At 37.3% G+C, this 24,443-nt stretch overlaps 1 protein-coding gene across 1 annotated transcript in view; it reads left to right on the plus strand.

Moving 5' to 3' along the window:
- TMTC2 (transmembrane O-mannosyltransferase targeting cadherins 2) overlaps positions 1 to 24,443 on the plus strand; it is a 254,292-nt gene that overhangs the window by 179,853 nt on the left and 49,996 nt on the right. Inside the window, exon 8 of the mRNA XM_040596294.1 lies at positions 9,768 to 9,889. Coding sequence (XP_040452228.1) covers positions 9,768 to 9,889 — 122 coding nt within the window. The remainder of the gene's footprint in view (positions 1 to 9,767; positions 9,890 to 24,443) is intronic.

Consider the following 24,443-nt stretch of genomic DNA (forward strand, 5'->3'; position numbering starts at 1 on the left):
TCAACGGTCACCACTCTCTGTGAATTAAACCTGCGCTTACTATTGGTGTCCTTTAGTGACTGCTGAAGTACTGCAGTGCTCCAGTGATCCTCTGAAGTTTGACTGCCCTTTTTAGTACAGCTGTATATTTCATAATTCTGATAAAAGTGCTCTTCAGAAGTACAGAAATTGGAAAAGTAAACCAACCCTGTTTGTAGCATGATGGTTGCTCCGTCACAAAGCAGGCCTGTGCCACCTTTTTTCTTTTTCTGTGAATAGATGCTCCCTTTAGAACAACCATGACCTATAAAATTCTTCAGTTTTTTACTTTTTTGCCCATTAGTTACTTTTTAGGTTCAGGAGGCCTTTCTCAGCTTTCTTTATAAGCACAGTCCATGACGTCCAAGTTCACTCTGTTCCTGGGATTTGCATTTATTAATTCACAAAGCAATAGTGAACACAAAGACCAGCTCAGTCCTTTGCCTGGGCTTGGCTGCTGCTACACTTCCCCCTTCCACTGCTTAACCCGTACTCTGGCTTCTGTTTCCTTTAGGCAACCATCAGCACTTCACAAATGAAGGTCCTAGTGGTGTAACAAGTTAGGGTCAACTGAGCTTACCTTAGCCCCTTTCAACCTATTGCGAAGAGCAACAGGCTATTACAGAGCTCTGTAAAGTCCACCTTATCATTAACGTAGCATATATTTGTATTTTGGTGATGTTGTGATGGCAGCTGTTGCATGGTTATCAGAACTTGCTTTGCACTAGTTGCTGAGGTATGAGTTGTTGGCTGTGCTGCAAAGGCAACCCAAGAGCCTATATAAAGGGTAGGGAAGTGACTTGAATTGAATGCAGTGCAGCTATATTAACAGCAGGACTCAGACAAATTTGTTTAAAGCTGTCCTGGATGTGTCCATGTGAGTGTACCTGACTGCAGTTAGTTTGGTTAGTCTTTCCTACCTGTAACAGTGTAAAGGTTAGATGACAAGCCAGAGCTAGGTAGCTATGCTCACTGTGTAGTGTGGAGAGAAAAAGATACCTCTGGGGAGTAATTGAGCCCTTCTGACTTTGACATCTATTTTAGATTATAAAAATGATCCCCTGCAAGCATACTTCTCCTGTAAAAGGAACTGAGATGACTAGCTTAGACTTACTAGCTCAAGTTTGTGAGGTAAATCCAAAACACCTATTCAGTCATCTCTTTGCATTGGGTGTTGGCAGGAGAACAGGGCAACCGCATCCATGATCGGGAATGCATCCCATCAGCAGCTCATACTGTGTCATTGGGCATGGATTGTTTATTTCTGTTTTGATGTTCAAGATAAAATTACAAACACTTTCTTTGATAAACAGCATTGCATAGACTTGTCTGCCTACTTTTTGCCTTTAAAAGAGAGACTAGAGGAACTGAAATAGGCCAGTCCTGTCTCATATGCCTGGAACTGCATGGACCTGACACTGAGCTGTGCCCACTCACTGTATGCTCATTGCTGGGGAAGAAGGGTGTGGGGGGTGGAAACTGGGGAGTGCTCCCCATCTGCTTGGGAAGGAAGGGTCCTTCCCTGTCTCTCTGCATGTGGAAAAGGTCTCCACAGCTTATCATGAAATCCAGGAATAGTTACAGTTTGAGGACTGTCTGCTGCCGTTATTGTAATAATGTATTCCGAGTCTCTGGTGATGACTCTGCTTGGTTCAGTGGTACATATATTGCCAGATATTGGCATGTGATGTAAGAAAACAGTGCTTCCTCTAATTTTTAATAATTATCCAATCATGTCACTGAAGATTTTTTGGAGGCTTTTTTTCCCCTCTGTGGAGTACATGACATACTAGAAAGAGAATAAACAGGAGATGAACTATTTAAACTGAATTAGGTTTGAACTCCAGCACTCCGAGTGTGGTAGCATTAACGCTCCAGCAGTGTTAAGCCTTTACACCACCTGCTTTCCCTGTATGCGTTATGCTTCTTTTCCTGTGCATGCTTCTATTGGCCTTTCACTCTGACAGGCCCAGTGACTCATTCCTCTGGTGTGCCAGCCTGCCCTGATGACTCTCATCCTAAGTAACTTGCCTTTTAAAGCAACAAGAAGTATTTGGGCTCAAGAAGCAAGCCATCCATTTGACTTGGCATTTATTCATGGTACAAAAGGCAGGGCCACTATACCAGCATCAGATGTTGTAAGTTTGTGCGTATGAAAAGTTGCAGGGTTGATTTTGGTCTCCTGTTGCTGTGATTTATTTTGCCAGGTGTGCAACAACTCAGCTAAGGAAACCATATGTTACTCTGGCTTTGTACCAAGAAGTGAAACCTTTTATTTTTTTATTTTTTTCTCAAAAGAGCACAAAACAGCTAAAAATTAAAACTTTAAAACTAGAATCAAAACAATTATTCAACAAACTGTATAGGATTGGCTTGGTATTTATTTTCTCTGTCATATTTCTTTGATGTAAATTAAAAAGTACGTGCTAAGGTTACTCAGATTAATTTGCTTGGCATGGCAACATGCACTACAAAGGCCAGAGTCCAGCTCAGCTGCATTAAATAGGTAATATATTTTGTTTAAAGTTTCAATTAAAGCCTAGGGTCAAAAAGATAAAATGGTCCCTGTGGGATCTTGAACACTTTAATGCCAATATTAGGATTGCTTAACGATCAGCCTCTGCTCTAGATGTCTTTTGCGTTCCTTGAAATCTGATATTATACAGTTGATTGTATTACATTGCTTTTAAAACCACACTGGCCCACCTGCTACAGTAATTCATACTCCTGCCAGTTAAGTGGTGTGAGGTGGACCATGGAGGCTTTATTTTAGTACCAAGCAGTAACAAGAAAGATGTTGGGGTGGCATTGTTCAGGTTTAGATTGGCAAGATACTGTCATAAAGACAAATGTCTTGATTGTACTTCATCTGCCCTTGCCAGCTAATATATGAATGGCTATTTTCAAATACAGTTAATGCAAACCAAACATTTTTTATGAGAAATGCAAGTTAAAAAAGAAGCTAACTTTGCAGGAGTTAGTACAGTTAATGATGCACAAATTAGAGTTTGGATTTCTCCTTTCTAATCTGCTACATTGCACATGGACAGAAAACAAATCATATGCAAGTGGCAGCCAGGTACAGAACGGGAAAGGGGAGCCAGATTTTATATCTGGTGCAGAGGTTTGTATCGTAAATACAAAGGCTTAGCATGCAGAGAGACTTTATCTATTGATGATTATAACATAACTATCACTTTATTTGATTATGCTTTTGTGAGGATGTGGCTGTTTGTACAGATCTGTTAATATTGTTAAGGCTCCTATCCCATTTGCCCCTTGCTCCCATTAAATGCTTTTTTATTGAATTACTTTAAAATATTGTTTAGAACTCCAAGAAACACTTTTGCTGGTATAGTTTTACAGTTCATACTGTGCAAGACTTACTTTTTAAGAGCCACAGATGATTAAGCTGTGAAATACATATCCCATATCATAACTTGTACAGAGCATGATACTTGCACTTGTCTGAGCTCCAGTCATCAGTGTGCTTCCTATGCATCTCATGAAGCTTTACTGGTAATTTCTTACTAAATGTACATTAAAAACTTTTTTTCTTTCAGAACTAGCTTGATTGAAAACAAGGGATTTTTTTTTTTTTTCTTTCAAATTTACATTTTGTTACATGTGCTAGGGAAATAAGAATGGAGTCTACTCTAGTGGTGATGGGAGCAAAATGCTGTGCTTCCTTCTTTCCCCACCCTCCTCCTTTAACCCTTCCCTGTTGAGACTTTGCAGACTATGGTACTTCATATCTGCTTTACTAAGCTGAGTATAAATCTCCGGACTGAATGCAATGTGTCCTGTTTTTTCACTTTGTTCCTTTTATTTGAAGGATTCAAGCTGGTTAAAAAGGTTACAGCAATGGATTACTGAGGGGTAATGGGTGCGATGTTAGGGACCAGGACTTTTCTTTTTAAAACTTCTCAGGTTTTCTTAGTTTAAATTATTTAGACTATTGATCTATAATTTCACATGAAATTCTTGAGTTTTCTTAGGTGATACTCTGAAAAAGCTAAGAGTCTAAGCCTGAAATGCATTTGCATTTTAAACATATGGGGTTTTGTATGAAAGTAAGTATAATAGTTACATTTGTAAACCAAAAATATATTCCAATACTGAAATTGGACTACAGGGATCCCAGTTAGGCATGATTCTAATGGAAAGTGCATCTATTAAGAGTGTTTTAAAGAAACATATACTAGCATAATGGCTATGTATTACTGACAAAAAAAAATAAAATACATCTTTAAAATGTGTGTAAATAAAGTAAAAGGAAAGAAAAGAGTGCAAACATTTGCCAGATATGAATTTCTAGGTTTCGCCCTTATGATTTAGTGCTGGTCGCACATCTGCTGGAAAAAGAAAATGAAATTACGTATCTCAGGTGAGTTCACTGCCTTAATTTGTGTCAATATACTTCTTTCACTGGAAGTCTTTGTACAACAGGGAAGAGCTGTGCAAAGTTCATGCAGTTCCATGCTGGAACTGATTTTGTTTTGCCCTTCATTTATATCTGTTTTCCACTTTAGGTATGTTCCTTCAAAAATAGCTTAGTGGTCCAATAAAATCAGATCGAAGGCTTTGCTGTGGCTAACTGAGGCCTGTAAGAATCTACTCAACCAAATATGGATTGACTCCCATCTGTCAAAAGCCTTCTTAAAATACAACACATTCCTTGAAATTTTCAAGAAGATTGTTCTGTAAAAGAAAAAAAGCAAACAAAATATGCATAGTCTGTGCAGAACTTCATGCTCATTAAGTTCACATGCTTCAGCTGTTTGAGATGTGCATGCACTGCATATTTATCACCAAGACTGTTAATCTTTTGCAGTATATCCTAAACATCAGTGTAGTATAATTTCAAACTATGCTTCTAGATTTATTTTTATTGCACGTACTGGTACCTAAGGGAAAAAGAGAAGGAAGTTATATATCCTGGGAGGTGCATTTATGGTAAGCACATCTGCAGCCTTGATTTGCACAAGGAAGCTTCATGGTTGCATTATGAAAGACACAAAACCCTTGTGGCATTGTGGTATGCAAGGATGCAGACCTGTCCATCATTTTCTAAGGCAACCTCCCAATTCAAAGAAATGATGGAAAAATGAAATTTTAATTCTGACTGAATGTATGTTAATGATTTTCCTTTTCAAAGTGCATCTCCATCTTTCTTTCTGTTTTTATGTCTGCTCTTGTCAATGCCAAGTTCTATATTTTCTATATTACATTTTTACCACCCATAAATTTAAGTGGCAGATAATTAACATATACAAGCATGATGCAAGGCAGCTTTACCCTGTATTGTATCCTTTACGGATATAGTTTTTCAGTAGCATCTTTTGGGGTCCTAAGAGAAGGACCACAGGAGAGACATATGTTCTTAGTCTGAAGGTATGGGTACATGACACCTATAGAGGAACAGTGCTATTACATCCATAGTTTCATTGTACTTGCTCATCGATAAAACATGCTCCCTGCAAGGAGACAGCCTTTGCTTGGTATGACAACGTGCATCTGAAACAGAACAAATATGAAATTAGCAGATGAAAGGTTAATCTAGAACCATGTAACATATATTCATCTAGATGCTACCTAATTTTGCTTTTTAACAATGTATTGTATATATATTAGAAAATCTTAATGTCTGCCTGTTATTTTTTTTCTTTAAGGATTTCTAAAAGTTCACATTTCACTTTATTTTCAAGTATAAAGTTAGCCTTTCAGGGGAAATAGCTGCGAGCAAGCTGGTCCTTTGTTAGTATTATTATTTAATGTAAATATTTAATGTAAATTATTATATTTAATGTAATATATATGATGTAAATATTTAATGATTTTTAGTGTTCTTTAATTATTTTTAATTAATTTGTCCTGGCATCATTTTAGTGGGGATTTTTTCAGTGGTGTTTTGGTTTGTTGGGGTTTTTTTGTTTTGTTTATTTTGAAAGGTTGTTTTTCAATTCTGAGGATTCTGGGGAAATATAGAACAATATTGTTTGGAGAATGGTAATCTTGCAACTGATCTATCTCTATGGCAAAGAAAATCCACTTGAGTACCAGGGTTTTAATTATAGTGGTGTAAAGCTAGTCAAAAGGTAGCCCGTTACTCATGTCTTTGTCATAAAACATTAATAGAGGTGTTAATGAATGATATATGCACTCCTTTAAGTAGTGTTTCAGTTGCATATTTTTTTGCTTGCACTACATTAGTAAATGAGAGTTACAGTTTAATAATCTTATATTCTTCTTGTAGAATAAGCAAAGAAATGGGTGCACGAACCCCAGGAATATCAGTTGAACTAACCCCTGTAAAAATGGAAAGAGCTCAGAATTACTGATTTGTGCCCTTTTACTCCAGCTGGCTATTGAATTCCTTACCACCATTCACTGTGTGGCAATGCTGTGCCTGGCTGCGTGTTGATACAGATTAGGGAACTGAAGTAACTGTCAATTTATGTCTCAAGGTTTCCACTGCAATGAATTTCTTTCTTTGTTGTTGTTACCTGTATTGAATATTATAGGTCTGGCAAGTTTCATTAGCAAATAGTGTGTCTGTGATCTTTCAGATTTTTAGCATGAGTTTTGAAAGATTTTACAAATTAAGGAATTTTTAAAGTAAATACAGAAACTTGTGCACATGTACCACTGCTTTGCATATTTGCTGCTAGTGCACACACTATTGTTTTCCTAATGACTAAATAATTTATGTTGTAAATTTATAAAAATACATGATTGTAAATGACAAACATTATTTTCTTATTTTAATCTCAGACAGACAAATACATCCTGAATGACAGAAGTCAATCCATACATGTTTTCTCCGTCATTTTGTTGAAAACTATCTTAGGCCGGAATAACTTTTATTAAAATTGCATCTAACACATAAAATCACTTGATTGAATTAATTATTCAGTTAATGGTTGCTTGATTTTATTCCAGTCTTTGAGTATGGCCATGGCAGTTTTCAACTTACTTTCATTTCTTTTTAGATAGGAATGTCATTGTAAGTCATTTAGAAGATGAAATTAATAACAGACTCCCTATTCATCTTTCTATAGTAATGACATGTTATAATTTCGTATAATATAGCAATTCTTGACAATATGGGGCTTATGAGCAGAAAACAGGCTCTTCAGAAAAAAAAAAAAGTTCAGCTGTAGAGAATTCCTGGTAAAGTCTTTAGGGGAATAAAATTCCTTTCTCTGCAGTTTGACATTTAGATTGACATATTGTAGCTTCATTTCTAGATGTGCCACTCAGTAATACTCTCAAAGTTTTAGGAGGTTAGCTTGTAAAGTAGCTGAGCTCTTAAAACCTATCAAAAATTGAATTTGCCAGTACTCTGAAGTTGTTAATCTCTTTTTATATCAGAATCCATCATGGAAAATAAGTGAGAACCTTGGATCTTTTTGAAATTTGGCAGTGCATTTAGCATATACTACCAACAGATAATAACTCCATGTCTTATGGCTGCTTACATTACTTTTTAAAGGATCTTGTTGTTAATTGCTTGAATAATTGCCAAGCTGTAGCAGGTTGGGCTGGAATTTTCCACTTAAAGAAAAGGGCAATATGGATTCTTCATTTCCTGTATGCTGAATGAAGCAGGTGCCTGTGGGAAAAACAGTATGCAATCAAGTAATTAAACATTCTGCCATAAAGTATACAGCTAGGGAGAGGACTTGGGGGTAACATATAGCTTGACTTTTGGCTTCTTCAATCCTTTCCACACTTGACTTCATGGCTTTTTTTTGTGCATAACAAGGCATGATGTTACGTCACTTATTTCTGAGTGCTGACATAGTGGAAAAAAATGCATGTGACATTGATAACCCTGAATTTGATCATGGGTTTTGGGGAATGTTCATGTTCTTTTGGGTTTTCTTTCCTGTTTGGATTTTTTTTTTTTTATTTGACCTGAGTTTTTTTAAAATCATTCCTTTAGTTTGGCCCTAACCAGCGGTTAGAATGACTTGAGTACTTCTGATGCTGAAACATCATCTACTTCTGTGTATGCAATCAGATATCCCAAATCAGCACATGAGTACAGAATACTCATAGATCCTTGAATTAGAAGTCTTGATCCGCTAGATTTACAGGCTTGCATCCCTTTTTGGAAAAACTCTTATTTGCTCATAAAAATCATGTTGGCTTCCCTTAGCCTTGGCTCAGCATGACTTCTGACTCCATCACACTCATTTTATCTGTGGGCTGTGGTTTGATCATTTTGCATGTACTGCACCCTAAGTCCTGAAACTCAAAACTTACGTGCCACATTTGCCTGGGATCCCTAATCTCTGGTGACAAAAAAACCTCAAAAAACACCAAGAAAAAAAAAAAGCTAAATAGATAAACAAACAAACCAAACAGGGCCTTGTCCAATTTTTTGGATCAAGAAAATCCTCCATAGCTTCTGTAAATACTTAAAATGGAGTAGCTCCCACGGTAAGAGTTACTTCTTTTCTACTTCTTTGAACATGTAGGTGGCACATTTTTGTCTGAGTTTTGGGGGTGTGGTAGTTGGCTTCAAGCTTGAATAAAGAACATCAGTCTATCTCTCTCTCCTGAATGCCCTCACAGCTATTAATTCCCATGTAATTCGGAACTGTGGGCAGTGACTCACTTGGAGACAGCCTCAGCCAACCTCTACCTGGGTCAGCTGTAGTCCTCTCTTGATCCTCTCGTGGTGGCACTGGGTAAACTGTGACTTCATGTTTTTGGGAAGATACTTAGCCATTTATTTGAAATGAATCAACTTGCGAGGTGATGAAATCCTGACTCTCCTGTAGGCATTTTCAGTCTGCCATTGGTAGGGCAAGGGCACATTTATATCTAGAGCCCTCATGAAAGATCTGTGTAAATCCAGGGTATTAATCTGAAAGCTGCTGTTCTTCACCATTACATGCTTGTTTGATATTGCTTATTTCCAGCCCTTGAGAAATTTGGTTGTTTGCTTCTTGGAGAAAGCACTTGTCTTTCTCTGTATGCTAAATTCTTTCTCAGAAACTTCAAGACTACTATTATCTCTACCGCAATATATGGCTTTCTGACATGGCATTCATCTGTTGTTCTTCAGCATCGCCTGCCTCGGTCTCTTACAGTAAAGGATTTCACTTTGAAATATGTCCAATTTTGGTCATTTTGTACATGACTTCTCAAGACCAGCAATTTTAAAATTATGGATACTATATTCTAATTTAGACTAATTGTGGCAGATGATCTAATTTAGCTACATTCAGAGATATTTTTTTTTAATGTCTCGTCCCTCCCTCCAATATAGTTTCAGGACTGTTTTCTTAACCTTTCCCAGTTATAAAAAAAAATATCTAGGCTCTTGATGTATTATGATTAAATGCAAACACTTTCCATATCCTTCCTGCCATTTCATGCTGTAGATTGTGTAGACTGGTGGAAAAGAAGTAACTTTTCTACAGTAGATTTATAAGATTTCTGTTACTTTGAGACTTTTGAGTGAAACTAAGCAGGTGGAACACTCCCTTGCAATTTTGTTCTAACAGGGCTTTCATCTTAACTATGTTCTTTCAGCCTAATAAGGCCATAACTCAGTCTCCTCACTCTAGTGTCTGTAAGACTTGTGTGTGTGTGTCATTGCAGGTGTTCAAAGCGTTTCACCTGTTTCAAGATCTCTGCCCATTTAATATAAAGCAAATTATAAATGAGATAATAAATTATGGAAACCTTGAGAAACTCTGGGCATTCTCACTAGCATTTGTTTCACCCTGTAGGAGAAGCCTACATGAGAATGAACCGGCTGCCAGAAGCAGAGCACTGGTACGTGGAGTCGCTGCGATCCAAGAATGACCACATTCCAGCTCATCTCACCTACGGAAAACTGCTGGCTCTGACGGTGAGTTAATTAGCAGGTCCTGGATGTTGGTCCATGGCCCTTTGACTAGTTACCTTTGAGGTAAGGGGATGGGAAGAGTTTGTCTTGAAAATTGCTTATTTCCCTGTTAGTCATGCGATTTCATTTATACCTTCTATGAAGGATTTTGACAGTGTCGTTCATTTCTTTGTGAAACATTGTATCCATTCCTGAAATATCACCCTCTGTGCCAGAAGAGAACAATTATAATAGCACAGAAACTTTAGAAGAGATAGTTCTTAACAGCAGTGTCTGGTTGAAAAAGCCTTTATTGTAAGTACTTGAGATCACAAGTAATGATACCAATACAAAAAGATATTCAGTGTTTGACCCAGGGTTGTAGCAGCCTATGGCAGAGCTAGGGGTGTCACCTATGCTTTATGAATTACATGTCTCATGGTTTCAATTTACACTTCATTCGGAGTATCTCTTTGAGCGTGTGAAGAGAACTCTCAGCAGCTAAGAGCTAGTTCTAAAAATAATCAGAAGAGTTGGACTTTCTCATGTCTTCAAAATTCACTTTGCCTTTTTAGTATAGATGAGCTTGTAGCTCCAGATAAATTAGGTCCATATGACGGTTATAGCAGAGTGCTGGTCCTTCCTTGTTTTTCACACATTTTGAAGATGGAAATGGATTTCCATTTATTTGCTAAAAAAAATTCAGTTTTAAAACTTCCTTTCACTTTTCCATTTCTCATTCTCGTTTTTCTGACCATATCCTCTTGCTTGTGTATCTCTTCTACATCTGTTTTCATTGTTCCTCCAGTGGTTTCATATTTCCTTTCTATGCTCTACTGATACACCTTTGTAAGGCTCTTCAATCATTGTGCCTCAAACTGAGTATCTTTCTTAACTTTTCACCTGTCTATAAGCTTTCACTCTGACCTTGCTTATGCCCTGTCCAGTCTTCAAGCAGAAAATGTCCTTGGACACAGGGTAGAGATCCAGTGAATAAAAATAGCTCATAATTAATTTCAGCAGATCCATTGCTGCTAGAAATATCTGAGTTTGGAAAAGGGGGCAAAATTAGAACAGAAGTTTTCTATATGAGTAAGAAGTGGCAACACAGAAAGAAAAATTTTTCCATGTTATCATGTAATGTCAAATACAATTTGATTAAAAACTCTGTATTAAAAATGGGAATTTTTAGCTTGTAATGGAAAGCAAGATGGTAGTGTTATATCCCCACTCCCTGTCAGTTCCAGGCCTGGAAAGGCAGGTTTTTAGCTACAATTTCCAGTTACAGTTACAGTTAAAGTTTCTTGGATATTGACAAACACATGCACTCACTGATTACCTTCCTCTGGGATAGAACTGCAAGTAGGTTATACAGCAAAATTTCCAAATTTACCTTGCTTTTCTGGCAGATATCTTCATATCTTGCACCCAAGAATAACAGGGCAAAGTCAATGTTATTGCTTTCTTCTTAGCAGATCTTTGACATGAAAGTTCTAATTTATTAGAATTGCTGTGGGTAAAGAAAGAGTTTTCTCCATTAGAATCCCAATGTCTTTTTTCTGTTCTTATTTTCTTCTTTTCTATTTCACCCTATTCCACACACACTCCCCAGTATTCCTCTGGTTAATTTTGTACATTTTCTGAACTGCTGAGTATATGAAATATGAGGTCTGCTAGGGAAAGTCTTGCAGTTGTTCTGGGAAACATGGTCTCACAGTTTTCTTCAAAATTACAACATCTCCAAATCCCATAGCTCTGTACGAACATTCTGAGCCACTGAAAATAATTTTTTAAAATTTTGTTCCCTCATTATGAAAGTTCAGGTACAGGATTAAACACCAGTGGGATACCCTCACTTTGGGAAGAAAGCAATGAAAAATGTATGTGAATACTTGTAGTAGAATTTAACTGTTTACGTTTCTCCAGGGGTATAAATGTAAGATACAGGTGGGGTGGATTGTGCCTTGAGGATCTGAACTATATTTGTGGAAGAATGTGTCTCATTAGCAAAAAAGACAGGAGCTGCCTACAACTTTGAACACTGAATACTGCACTGTGTTAGGCAGTAAGATACTCTGCCTATCCTTTCTCAATGCACACTTGCTTACTTATGCTTGCTTTGTGCCATAATTGTAGTCTGTTCTCGTAAAGTTTTTTTATCATCTCTTCATACTTTTTTCTTTTATTACTGTTGCTTCATCTCATATTCATGGCAATATGTACAGAGAAGGTTCATGTCCATTCTATTAACATCAGCATAAGCTGAAAGATGTGGCTGGTAATGACATAGGACTTTATAAACACATAATAAGACAACATGTTGATGACAAAGCAGAGAAAATATTTCAGGTGGTTATTTCATTCATTTAAAAAAAAAAAAAGATTCACCTATCTTTGATCTATTGAAATTTGGCATTTATTTCATTTAATTATTTCAGCTACAAAGTCTGAAAAGACATTCAACATGAAAATGGAGGCTGAAGAGATTTGGCAGGAGAATATGGATTTTGTCTCCATGTTGGTCACTTACCCTTAATCAGTAGCGCAGCCCACCATCTGCTCAATGATTCACATTAAATGAATTTTGTCTGGTTTTCAGTATACTGAACTGCACCAGCATTAGTTCCCATCACAAACATATGATTGCTGTAACTGACATGTTTCTTGGAAGTCTGTATATACTTCCTAGGTGTTAGTAGCATTAGAGCTGCTCCCTTTGGCATCATTGTTTGAGCCTATACCTAACTTAAGGTACCACTGTGATTTATTCTTCTGTTTTGCTACCTGAGCTCATGATCATTTTCTCACAGCCTGTATATTTAAGAGAGAGAAAAGCTAACTACAGTTATTTTTCAAATATTAGGGGAGAGACTTTTAGAGGCTTCTTTCCCTTCATCTATTGGAACCAAACCTTCAGACTTTTTGAAATACTGTTTCTGAATGTAAGTGCGGAGACAAAACTACTAATAGCACTCCTCTGCATCTCTTTTCCAGGAGAGAAATGTGAGATGGTTGATGAAGTGAAAAATGGAAGCCGGTGCTAATATAGATAGAAAATTTTTCTGTCAGTGAAATCAGGGAGGGGGGGGAGGGAAGAAGGGAGAGGAAGAAGGTTTCAGATAAGTTCCTAAGTTCCAGCCAAAGGCAATTCTAGTATAAAACCTCCTAGCAGTAGTGTCAAACCTTTAAAGTTAACAAATCCAGCTATGTTTTACGCCATGATTTAAATTCCAATAAAGTGGCTTAGTGTTAACCCCAGGTTTTCTGCCTCCTAAAGCCTTCTACCGGTATTGCTGCTTGCTAAAAGCAGCTTGACATAGAATCACAAAATCATTTAAGTTGGAAAGGACCTTTAAGGTCATCAAGTCCAACAATAAATCTAACGCTGCCAAGCATGTCACTAAACCGTGTCCCTAAGTGCCACATCAATGCATTTTTTAAACACCTCTAGGGATGGTGACTGAACCACATCGCTGGGCAGCCTGTTCCAATGCCTGACAACCCTTTCAGTGAAGAAAGTTTTCCTAATCTCCAATCTAAACTTCCCTTGGCACAACTTGAGGCCATTTCCTCTTGTCTTGTCCCTTGTCACTTGGGAGAAGAGACCAACCCCCACCTGCCTACAACCACCTTTCAGGCAGCTGTAGAGAATGATAAGGCCTCTCCTAAGCCTCCTTTTCTGCAGACTAAAAACCCCAGTTCCCTCAGCTGCTCCTCATAAGACTTGTTCTCCAGATCATTCACCAGCTTCATTACCCTTCTCTGGACACACTCCAGCACCTCAGTGATTTTCTTGCAGTGAGGGGCTCAAACTGAACACAATATTCGAGGTGCGGCCTCACCAGTGCCCAGTACAGGGGGACAATCACTGCCCTGGTCCTGCTGGCCACACTGTTTTGGATACAAGCCAGGATGCTGTTGGCCTTCTTGGCCACCTGGGCACACTGCTGGCTCACGTTCACCCAGCTGTCAGCCAGCACCCCCGGGTCCTTTCCCCCAGGCAGCTTTCCAGCCACTCTGCCCCAAGTCTGTAGCGCTGTGTGGGGTTGGTGACACAAGTGCAGGAAGGACCCGGCACTTTTCCTCATTGAACCTCATACTATTGGCCTAGGCTTGCTGATCCAGCCTGTCCAGACCCCTTTGCAGAGCCTTCCTACCCTCAAGCAGATCAACACTCCCACCCAACCTGGTGTCATCTGCAAACTTAATGATGGTGGATAGGATTCCTTTGTCCAGGTCATTGATAAAGCTGTTAAACAGAACTGGCCCCAAGGCTGAGCCCTGGGGAACACCACTTGTGACTGGTGGCCAACTGAGTTTAACTCTTTTTACCATGTTTCATTTAATCCCTTAGTGCCAATCTGGATACATGGACCACCTCCTTGTACCTTCTGTTTTCTTTGCCTTCCCTTAAGGAACAGTGAGGATGACCTATGCCCAGTGTGTAGACTGGACATTTGCAGAATTGCTTGCTTGTTACGGCAGGCTATCCTTGCCCAGCTTTCAGCAAAAGCTTTTCAGAGTTTCATAAACAGGGACGTAGAGACAGATTAGTGTTCTAGCATATAAACTATTTATTTTGTTCGTGTTGTCTGGCCTTGGTTTTGTCAAACACAAACTAGGAACTCTGCATGTTTTCTAAATCCACAGTGACATGTCTTTTTCTTTGTTATTTTATTGCTGAGTTCTACAGCATGCCTAAAGTAAAGACACCATATACTAGATGAGGTTTATTAGCTTAGCAATGAAAAATGTTTTTGTTTTGGTTTGTTTTCTTTTTAACTTGAACAATAACCTGCATGAGCAATCTGATCAAAATGAAATGTTAACTATACTTTGAGCAGGGGACTGGACAGGATGCTATCTCAGGGTCTCCCAACATGAATCATTCTAGGATTCTACATACCTTTCTTTATTTTCATGCTGAATCTAGTTCCAGTTTACTGAAACACAATGTTTTGAATCAAAATAAAGGTACAGACATGTTTTTAATATTAATACCTATTATACTTCCTTACTGAAAAGGCATTTTAGAGGACGATTAGCTTCTACCAGAATGGGTTACCTTTTGCAAAGTCATGAGTGGCATGTAAAACTGTAAAGAAGGTGAATCACAATTCATCTACTGTAATAAATTTAAAATTATTGCAATCATGCTGTAAGTGAAAAATACTAATTCATGTCATAATCTCAGGTTGGCTTTACTAGTTTCTCATTTGCACATAGCTAATGTCACTACTGTTCCAAAGGGCAATTTAAGTTTTAAAATTGCATCTTGTAAGAGATTAAATGAACGATAGTAAGCAAAAGTATAATCTATGCTATTCAGTTGTGCTAATTCTTTTGAGTTTGTATGCAGATAGAACAGAGTATTTCAGTTGGAAGGGAACTGCGGCAATCGTCTAGTCCAACTGCCTGACCAGTTCAGAGTTGACCAAAAGTTAAAGCATGTTCTTAAGGGCATTGTCCAAATGCCTCTTAAGCATTGACAGGTTTGGGGCATCAGCAACCTCTCTAGAAAGTATATTCCAGTGTTTGAGTACCCTCTCAGTAAAGAAATACTTCCTAATGTCCAGTCTAAACCTCCCCTAGTGTAGCATTGAACCATCCCTACATGTCCTATTTCTAGATGCCAGGGACAAGAGATTGGCACCCCCCTCTCCAATTCCCCCTCTCGGGAAGCTGTAGAGAGAAGTGAGGTCACCCCTCAGCCTCATTTTCTCCAAACCAGACAAAGCCAAAGTCCTCACCTGCTCTTCATGGGACATGCCTTCCAGCAGCTTTGTTGCCCTCCTCTGGATGCCTTAACAACCATCTTAAATTGTGGGGCTCAGAACTGCACACAGTATTCAAGGTGAGGCCACACCAATGCTGAACAAAATATGCTCAATGAAAGGACATACAATTTGTAAATTATTTCATTCATAAGTTAACAAGTTCCAGAAAATGCCTTCAAAAGATAGCACAAAGTTTCGTTATTTCTGTACAACATTCTTTTCAGAGATGTACATCACTGACAACCTTTGGGGGTGTTAATAAGTAGTTTGTTTGTCCACTTCTAGAAATGCTTTAATGAACAGTTAAAAATGTATGTATTCAACGTCAAGAGAATTCCAGAGAAAGGATTTTATTTTTTCTGAGTTTAGAAATATGTGAAAATTGAGAGTATAGAGTGTTACAAGCCCAGTCTCTGACAGGTGATTAGACAAACCTGAAGAAATAATATTTTCTTCTCCAACGCCTACAAAAATTTTTGCATGTGTGTATATGGAAATATGGAAAGATGAAAAACTAGAGTAACCCCATAAAGTAAAAAGTGAAATAAAAACCAAGATAAAAAAGCTTCACTTCCCTGCTTCTGAAAACCTGCTCATGACACACTCTTATCCATCAATAATAATTCTAAATACTAAACATCGCATTTCTACACAAAATCATTCTCAGTAATGTGCACTTCCTGAAGAACTTTAAAGATACATTTGTAAAGCTCAGAATAGGCTTTTCATCTTGTAATAACTGTAATTTGCATTGACCCAAATCAACAAACCGATCAAACGAAAACAAACCAAAAAATAGCTGTTAATTTGTCATTGATTCTTGAAATACTTAAGTGGTCAAGTTCTAATTTGCTTGCAATAAAACCTTTGGAGTAAAAGCCTATTTATTAGTACTAAACCTGTTCACTCTTATTTTAATGCAAATATCTGTCTAGAGGCTTGTTAGCTCTTTTGGGAAGAAATGCCAGGTGGACATGGGCATACTGCTATGTATGCAGAAAAAAACAGACCAACTTAAGAGCTCCAAAGGAATAGCTAATGAATTTACAGTCTTCCTACCTAATATCATAAGTCACATCACCCCTATATTGGATAATGTTATATGTTCATATCTAAAAATTACAACTCAGTAAGCTACAATTTTCCTGAAAATATATTAGAAAAGCAGAATTTAGTGGTTGAAAAGAATGATTAGTACCTTAGCTAGTAGAATAATTGGAAAATAGCCAGTCTGGGGCTTAAGTTTATGCTTTTCTTTTTTCAATTATTATTTTTTCAGAAACAACGTGTAGCTGTTTAGGACTGCAATGCTTTAGCATTATGTGCTTTTCCTATCTTTAACTTGTTAAGCTGCATAAATTACTTGAAAAATGTACTCGTCAATATGACATGTTACTTGACCTAGCCAATCTTCTGGTAGCAGAGGAGTTAGGTACCACAGCATCTTAGCCTCATCGCTTGCTTAGGTAATTTATTTCTATATCACAAAGAAAGCATATTTTTTGTAAAAAGCTTTAAAATTGCAAGGCTCCCAGTTCCGAGATAAAAATGAGTCTGTCAAAAATGACAGTGCCAGCTGAGGCCTTGAGCATGTGCTGTAATTCATTTTCCATTTTATGAGCAGACCTTCTAGAAGAGAAACAGTTGGCTATCATGCTAAAAAAAATCATTTATATGTAAGGCTTTAAAATTTTTTTCTCCTCTCACTTTAGTCTTAAAGAGAAGACTAACAAACCCTTCCTCCTAATGGCTGGCCTCCCTGCCATCAGGCAGTGGATGGTTGTTATAGTAGCACGCTAGTCTGAGAAGCTTTATTTCAATTATAAATAAATCTGTTTTGAAGCTTTTTTTTTGGTGTCTGTTTTGAGTGAACTTGAGCCCACAAGCCACCTCTTATAGCTTCCAGTAGTGCCTGTAATTGCTAAAATACTTGGGGACAGCTCCATGTTGTAACATTTAGCATGTTGCGTCTAGGAATTACAGGCTTTGCTGTATTTCTTTGGAAAAAATTGCACACTGTTTTCTTGCATTTTACACGGCACCACACAGTGCTGTTAATCTCCTATTTTTTACTGGCTTGGAAAATCACCCAAAGTGCTGTAAGAAAAACTTACTTTGCCTTGTAAAATTTCTGTGTTACAGCTCCAAACCATATTAAATTCAGCAACAATTACCCTAGAAGATACCCTAAAATCGAAAAGATTCTATTTTAATGTGTTTTCTCCAAAAGGGGATGGGAAGAGAGCAGAAATAGACATGATAGAGACTGGCAGTGTTTTGGATTAAAATAAAAAACACGATTGTGACATTCAAGTATCAACACTGAAGTTAAATACTTTAAGTTTCAAAATACTCCCTCCTCAGTGGGTGGCCATGTTTTTGCCTGCAGTTGTTTGTTGCTTTTTTTCCTGACAAACAGAAGGCCAGAGAGATATCCTGCCATGACTGGTTAGTTGTGAAATTACTCAGAGTGGCACAATCAAATACCCTACTGTATTCATAACTGGTGTAGTCCTTGAAAGTCATCTCAAAATAAATATAAATAAATGACAACATAGAAATAAATGGAAGGTAGGTAGAACAGAAATAAATGGGACAGCAGGGGAAAAGGGGAACACAGTGCAATAATGAGTAGACTAATCCGACATTTACTGTTTCTGTAATTACTCGCTGATGATGTTCCAGCACAGAATGGAAATTTGCATTTCTGTTGGACATCTCTGTCATTGTCATTTTTTAGGTCACTGGTTGATTGCTACTCTTTTTCTGTCTCTTTAGATTTAAACAAATTGGAAGAAAGCAGGGACGAGGTAGAACAGTCATGATGTCAAAAGAATCATGACTGTTTTTAAGATATAACATTTGAAATGCTATGTGTTAAATTTAGGTATGATTTCCTAGAACAGTTTATCCCTTCTTTTACTAATCAATTCCTTTAAAAGAAACAAAAAATAATTCTAGTAATAGCTCTTTTAGGAATAAATAAATGCCTACACATACAGAAATTTTTAATTTATGAAAAGACATTTTCTGAGTGGGTCAATTTCATTAGATAGCAAAGGTGTTAGATATTCCATTTTGGGAGGCTAAATCCCTTGGCTGTTAGTACTGCTTCTAAAGAGAATTTTTGAGTGAAAATTAGATATTTCAGTTAAACTCCTATCATAACAGTGTGAAAATGACCCTGAATCCTCGAGAAGGCCCTCCCCAAGAAAGCAAGATAGGCAAAGCAATAGCCACTGGTACTTTTCTGTCATATATTCCATTTGCCTTTGGAGTCTGACACAGACACTACGATTTTACTTGCCACTTGAAATCCCTCTAAGGGTTAAAACTGATCCAAGCATGATTTTGGATTTCATTCTGAAATTTGCAAAATGTCAGAAGTTTTTTTCACTTTTGTTTCTAATTTATAAGCAATTTGCTTGTAGGGATTGGTAGCGATGAGTTTCCCTCTTCATTGTGGAAAGTCATGTTTACTGACTTCAGAACCATGAGCCCTATTTTTTTAGAGTTTGGTTATCTGGTGAATCTGGAGCATTAACACCTCCAGGCTGAATGTCAGGATTTCCGAACTACAGAAAATTAAATAGCTGACATCTATTAAGCTTGTATTTCTTTTGAGGTTGGCTGCATGCCATAAGTATTGCATCCATAGATACACTTTTCAGCCCCCTTAGGGACATATGTTTGGCTGCATGCCAAATGTGACAGAATTAATTGTAAAACAGAGTGTTTTTATTTAAATATAACATATCCATCTAACTAGTTGGCAAATTACTCTGGAACAGGTATTTAGGCACATAACCCCTCACTAACCTCCTTTAGGGATCTCATCTTCTGTATCTTGTTTCTAACATCCTGTAGACAGGAAAAGAGGAGCCCTAACCTTCTCACTTTACTCAACAAAAATTAAAAGCTTATACAAAAATTTAAAGCTGTTATAGAAAATATCACTGACACAGGATGAACTCCTTTCATGAAAGAAAGAGATCTTTTTGTTTTGCTGCATGATTGAATATAGCTGCCAGTCACCTTTAATTACTCTGTGTAGTAATTTTGTCAGTAATCATAGAAAACTGCATGATACAGGCCACATTTAGCTTAGAAGAAATCCATAGGACTCAGTGAAAACAGTATGTGGAGACAGTGAATTTATATTCTATTGACTGGCCAGTGAAATACGAGTAGATATTAACACACTACTTTATCAGAAAATATAAAATGTACCTTAAGACTGAATGGAAAAGAAACTCCTAACATGGAAATTTACTTAACGTTTCATTATATATTTTTGATATAAAATAATTTGAAGCTTGGTGACCACAGTGAACATTTCAATATAGTTCTAGACAGTAAATAATTCACAAGGTGTGGAATGAAATCCATTCTTTAAAAGTTTACTTAAGACCGTACACAGTCTTTCTTGGTGTTAACAATGATGCAACATGAGGTAAATTCCTTTTAGACTTCAAGTTGCCCAAAAAGAAAGACTAAAAAATTTGTGTATCTTAAAAAAATGCAACACACCAAACCCCAAAACAATCGAAAAACATTCACGGAAAAAAAATTCCTATGCCTATATTTCTTTCCTATATCATTTTAAATGCTGTAATGAAACAAGAATGCTTTTTTTGATATGAGACCCAGAAAACAAGAAAAGAGGTGTCAAATAGCTCTAATATTATATTGATTAATCAGATACATATTGCTTTACTTGAAGAAAATATCTTTAGTAGGCTCTGAAATATGCCACAAGCCAGAAAAGTTAAGAGCTGCGCTTTAGATTCCTTAGTCTATGTATAAGCTGTGGTGTCACATTAAAAAATGCTTGAGCTCCAGTGGATTCCCACCAAAGTCAATGGGCAGTGCTTAAAACTCAGGTCTCTGGTTATCATGCCATTAATTATCTCTGTAGATGTAAACTCAAGAACCCAGTTGATGTTATTGCTCACTAAAATAACTGTGGCTCATAGAAAAATTACACTGACTTCAGTAGAATCAGTCAGGCTAGTAGATGGATTTTTAGTCAACAAAAATCCATCTGTGGTTGAAGGAGGACTAATGTGATATTTAAGTAATGGAAGCAAACAACTTAAGGTGCAAATAGAGGGTTAAAGTAAAACAAGCCATTGCATTTTATTTATCCTGTCAAGGCTTATTTCTGAAAGTAATTTACTGGATTACACAAGTGGTACATACTTGTGCATGTGAGGATGCTGGTCCAGTGAAATGACTGGGAAGGAGAGCATCGCTCATGGTCTCAGGGCCAAGGGTGTGTGATTGTGTCACACTGGACAATAATGAGAAAGTTGCTTCACATTTATGATAAGGTAAAGATTAGTATATGGTAAATTATCATGGATTATTACATACAGATTTATACCTTAATTTCCTCCAGAATTATCCAATTCTTGCTCCCATACACTGAGATTAATATATTACACTAAAGAGAAATAATATTCTTGTGTACATGAAGTTATTAGAGAGCCAGACCCTGAGAGGAACAGTACTAGTAACAGTATTGTTTCTCACTGTGATCGTCTAAGGATATGAGAAGAAAAACTTTGTTTGAAAAGATAGCATCTTTCACAAGCTCTCCAATGTTAGTTGGCAAAGAAGGACTTTGCATGACTGTAAACTCCTCCCGCTGCCCCAAGCTATTTGTTTTTCTAATTAAATACATAGAGCTTCTCATTGCAAATCATTTCTTGTTACAAGTCTTTCCTCCTGTGTGTGTTTTTCTGGGCCAGATGTTAACCTTTAGAAGTCATTGCTGTTCTACCATGTTCTGTTGTTTTTATTTTATTATAATAAAGATGAGATGAACAGGCAAGATTTACCTCTTTACTATGCAGGAAGTATAAAGAATGAGATAAATTTTGGACCATTGATGTTAATAACAATAGTCCCCTGTATATCAGTGGGACTAGTATTCCATGTACAAATTATGGTGCAAGATATTCATATTGTAATTCATACTGAAGAAGGAAGAGTTGTAGAAATAACAGCAAAATGAGGGGAAAAGAAGAATCCATTTAGCTACTAAAGATTAGATATTAAAGTTTTTTTCTTAAGTATTAATATTTACAGGAGGGATGGGGAGCTTCTGTGTGTCAGTGACCTCATTGTAAGATGCAACTCTAGTTCCTGTTCCCTTAGTCCAGCTAAGTAAAAACTTTTTTAAGACTTTGTCACTAATTGACTCAGTGTCACACCATTTAAATTGTGTTTTGTGTGTCCTGTCACAAGTTTTGTAAGGCAAGAGAAACTGGATATGAAACATGTATGCAGGTCTGTGATAACAAAGGAATATGCAAGGAAGGCACGGGTTCAGTTCAGACCTTTTTATATCCTTGCATAGCCTCTCTGTGACTTTAACATATCCTAGAGAGTAAGAAGGCAATATGTAAAATAATAGTTTTTTCTGTATTCAGTGTCAGCAGTTTAATCAATCTTCCATTAGGAAATCTTTTCATAATTCAATTAGTTTTATTAAAAATGTGAATGCTTGCGAAAGAAATAGAGCAGATGTGGGGAATGACAGTCAACTGCATTTGTGACACAAATATTCCTTATGCAATGCATTATTACCAATTAAAGCTGGTAAAACTATATTGAAGAGTGACGTCTCTGCTCTGATGGTTAAACCCTCGCCTGCTTCGAAGAATGATAAATATTTACAAAATATAAAGTTGGTTTAAATTACAGAGACCACCTAATTTGCTGAACCACCTTACTGGTTGCCACTGTGTCATCATAGTTTCCACAAGAGGGTTATTCAGAGCTGCTCAGCTGTATTAATCTTTTCCAATTTTACTAGCATCACAGGGTCCTTGGGCCTCCAGCAGCCTGAAGTACAACAGCTGCCTCAACATGAATTTGGCACAGCTTGCCAGCAGAGAGAGGAAAAAAGTTGAGATGGATTTAAAAACAGTACTTTTGTCCTCAGGTTTTTTTTAATGTTTTAAGGATAAATACAGTGTCTTCTACGAATGTATCAGCTGTGCTTAGCTAGCTCTTTTTTGGTTTTCGTGGTGATCTTAACTGTCTTTTGTCGGAAAGCCCAGCTGAGCAATATGTCTGACCATATTAGCAAGGTCAGATCCATTGTCCTGGTCTGTAGGAAAGAAGCAATCAACCAAACAAAAAAACCCTCACAGTCTTAAAAATCAAGCTCCTGAATTCATGTTCAAACAAAACAGTTAACAGTTTTGCTGTTTGATTAGTTAACTGTTTGGCTTCCAAAACTGCAAGCAACCAGATGTTCTGATTTGAAGTCTGCATGATTTGTGGAGAGAGGAGTGTTTCTGAAAGCCAGAACAACCAGTGTGCTAGGTTATAAGAACCATGTGTCAGTTACCTTCACTTTTTTCCTTTTAAATTCACTGGTGTTGCTGGAAGGTGGTAATCACAGACAATTCATCTTTATGTAGGCACGGGGTGGGTGGAATTAAGTTTTCCTTATTAATGGAAAACTGCTGAAAGTTTGTCCTCATTGTAGGCTTTGGAGTAAGGTCCAGATCCAGTAAGGTGAATATCAGCACGATCTTCCAAATCAGTTATTCAAGTGTCTTCATTATGTTGGGTTTTTTTTTCCTAGCAATGAGATTGCAATGCGTTATTTTATGTTTCTGTTTCGTTGGTCTCCATGCTGAAAAGCCATAAATATGCCAGTGCATCTGTGCAGAGGACCTCCATTAGGGCTTGGGCTAGGACCACCCACTCATTTCTCCTGAGCAAACCAGTAGCTGCCAGATAGCACCTTTTCAGTAGCTACTGACCTGGACTGTATGTGAACTGGTGACCAACAGGTGAAAGGTATTTTGTATCCTATTATTAATCCTCAGAGCCATCAAGTCATTCATTAAAACCTTACGAATAACTTTTTAATCTTCAAATAAGTCTGCTATCATGCAGTTGTAAACTTAAATTTTTTGCTTTGTAAAATTGCCAAAGCATGTGATTATGCATATGCAACTGCACGCACTGCTCCTAGAAATTGGGAGGTTTCCAGTGGCTGTCAATGACTACATTTGTATGGGTCAGTACATGTAACAGTGAACATGCACACAAAATGCCTTCCTGCCCCAAATTGGTATTTTTCAGCTGTTTAAACGATTATTTGAATTTTCTTTAAAAGTTAGAATTGTATTCCCTTCTGCCATGTGTTTTCTATAACACTGAAAATATACTGTGGGAAGGGACAATGAGAAGAACTGCCATCTTAATCTAACTACACGTTGTGTATGTTCTGTTAGGGTAGTTAAGGTATACATTAAGTAGTTGAAAAAATCGGATAAATGCTAAATTTCAGTTGTGAAATAGCTTGATTCTGTCAAGTGATTTGATTTTACCTCATTTGACACAACAATAATGTGTATTACATCTATGCAGAGGTATTGACATTACAGCAGCAGACAGGTGGCACCAAAAGGGATGTTTTAGATGGTGTGATGCAAGGTTTCTCAGAATGCCATTCTGCAAGAAAATGCTTTATTTATTATCATTTTTTTTTTTGACAGATTTGGATATATGAAAATGATGGCCAACATGAACAAATGGATCTGTGCTAATATTTTTTAGTCAGACCATTTTTTGTCTTGGGGCATATAACGTAAGATTTTCTCCCCTTTATCTGTTCATGAGTGTTTGAGCCTGTTGATAGCACAGTCATTCCTTTGATGCTATGTATGCTGGCACCTGTCATCATTATGTACTCCAGGTCTCCTGACTGGCCTGAACTTGAGTGCAATATGCCATTCAGAAAGTGCCAAAAAGAGCAGAGTAGTCATGTGTTT

This window comes from Falco naumanni, chromosome 5 (genome assembly GCF_017639655.2).
Source record: "Falco naumanni isolate bFalNau1 chromosome 5, bFalNau1.pat, whole genome shotgun sequence".
Taxonomy (NCBI): domain Eukaryota; kingdom Metazoa; phylum Chordata; class Aves; order Falconiformes; family Falconidae; genus Falco; species Falco naumanni.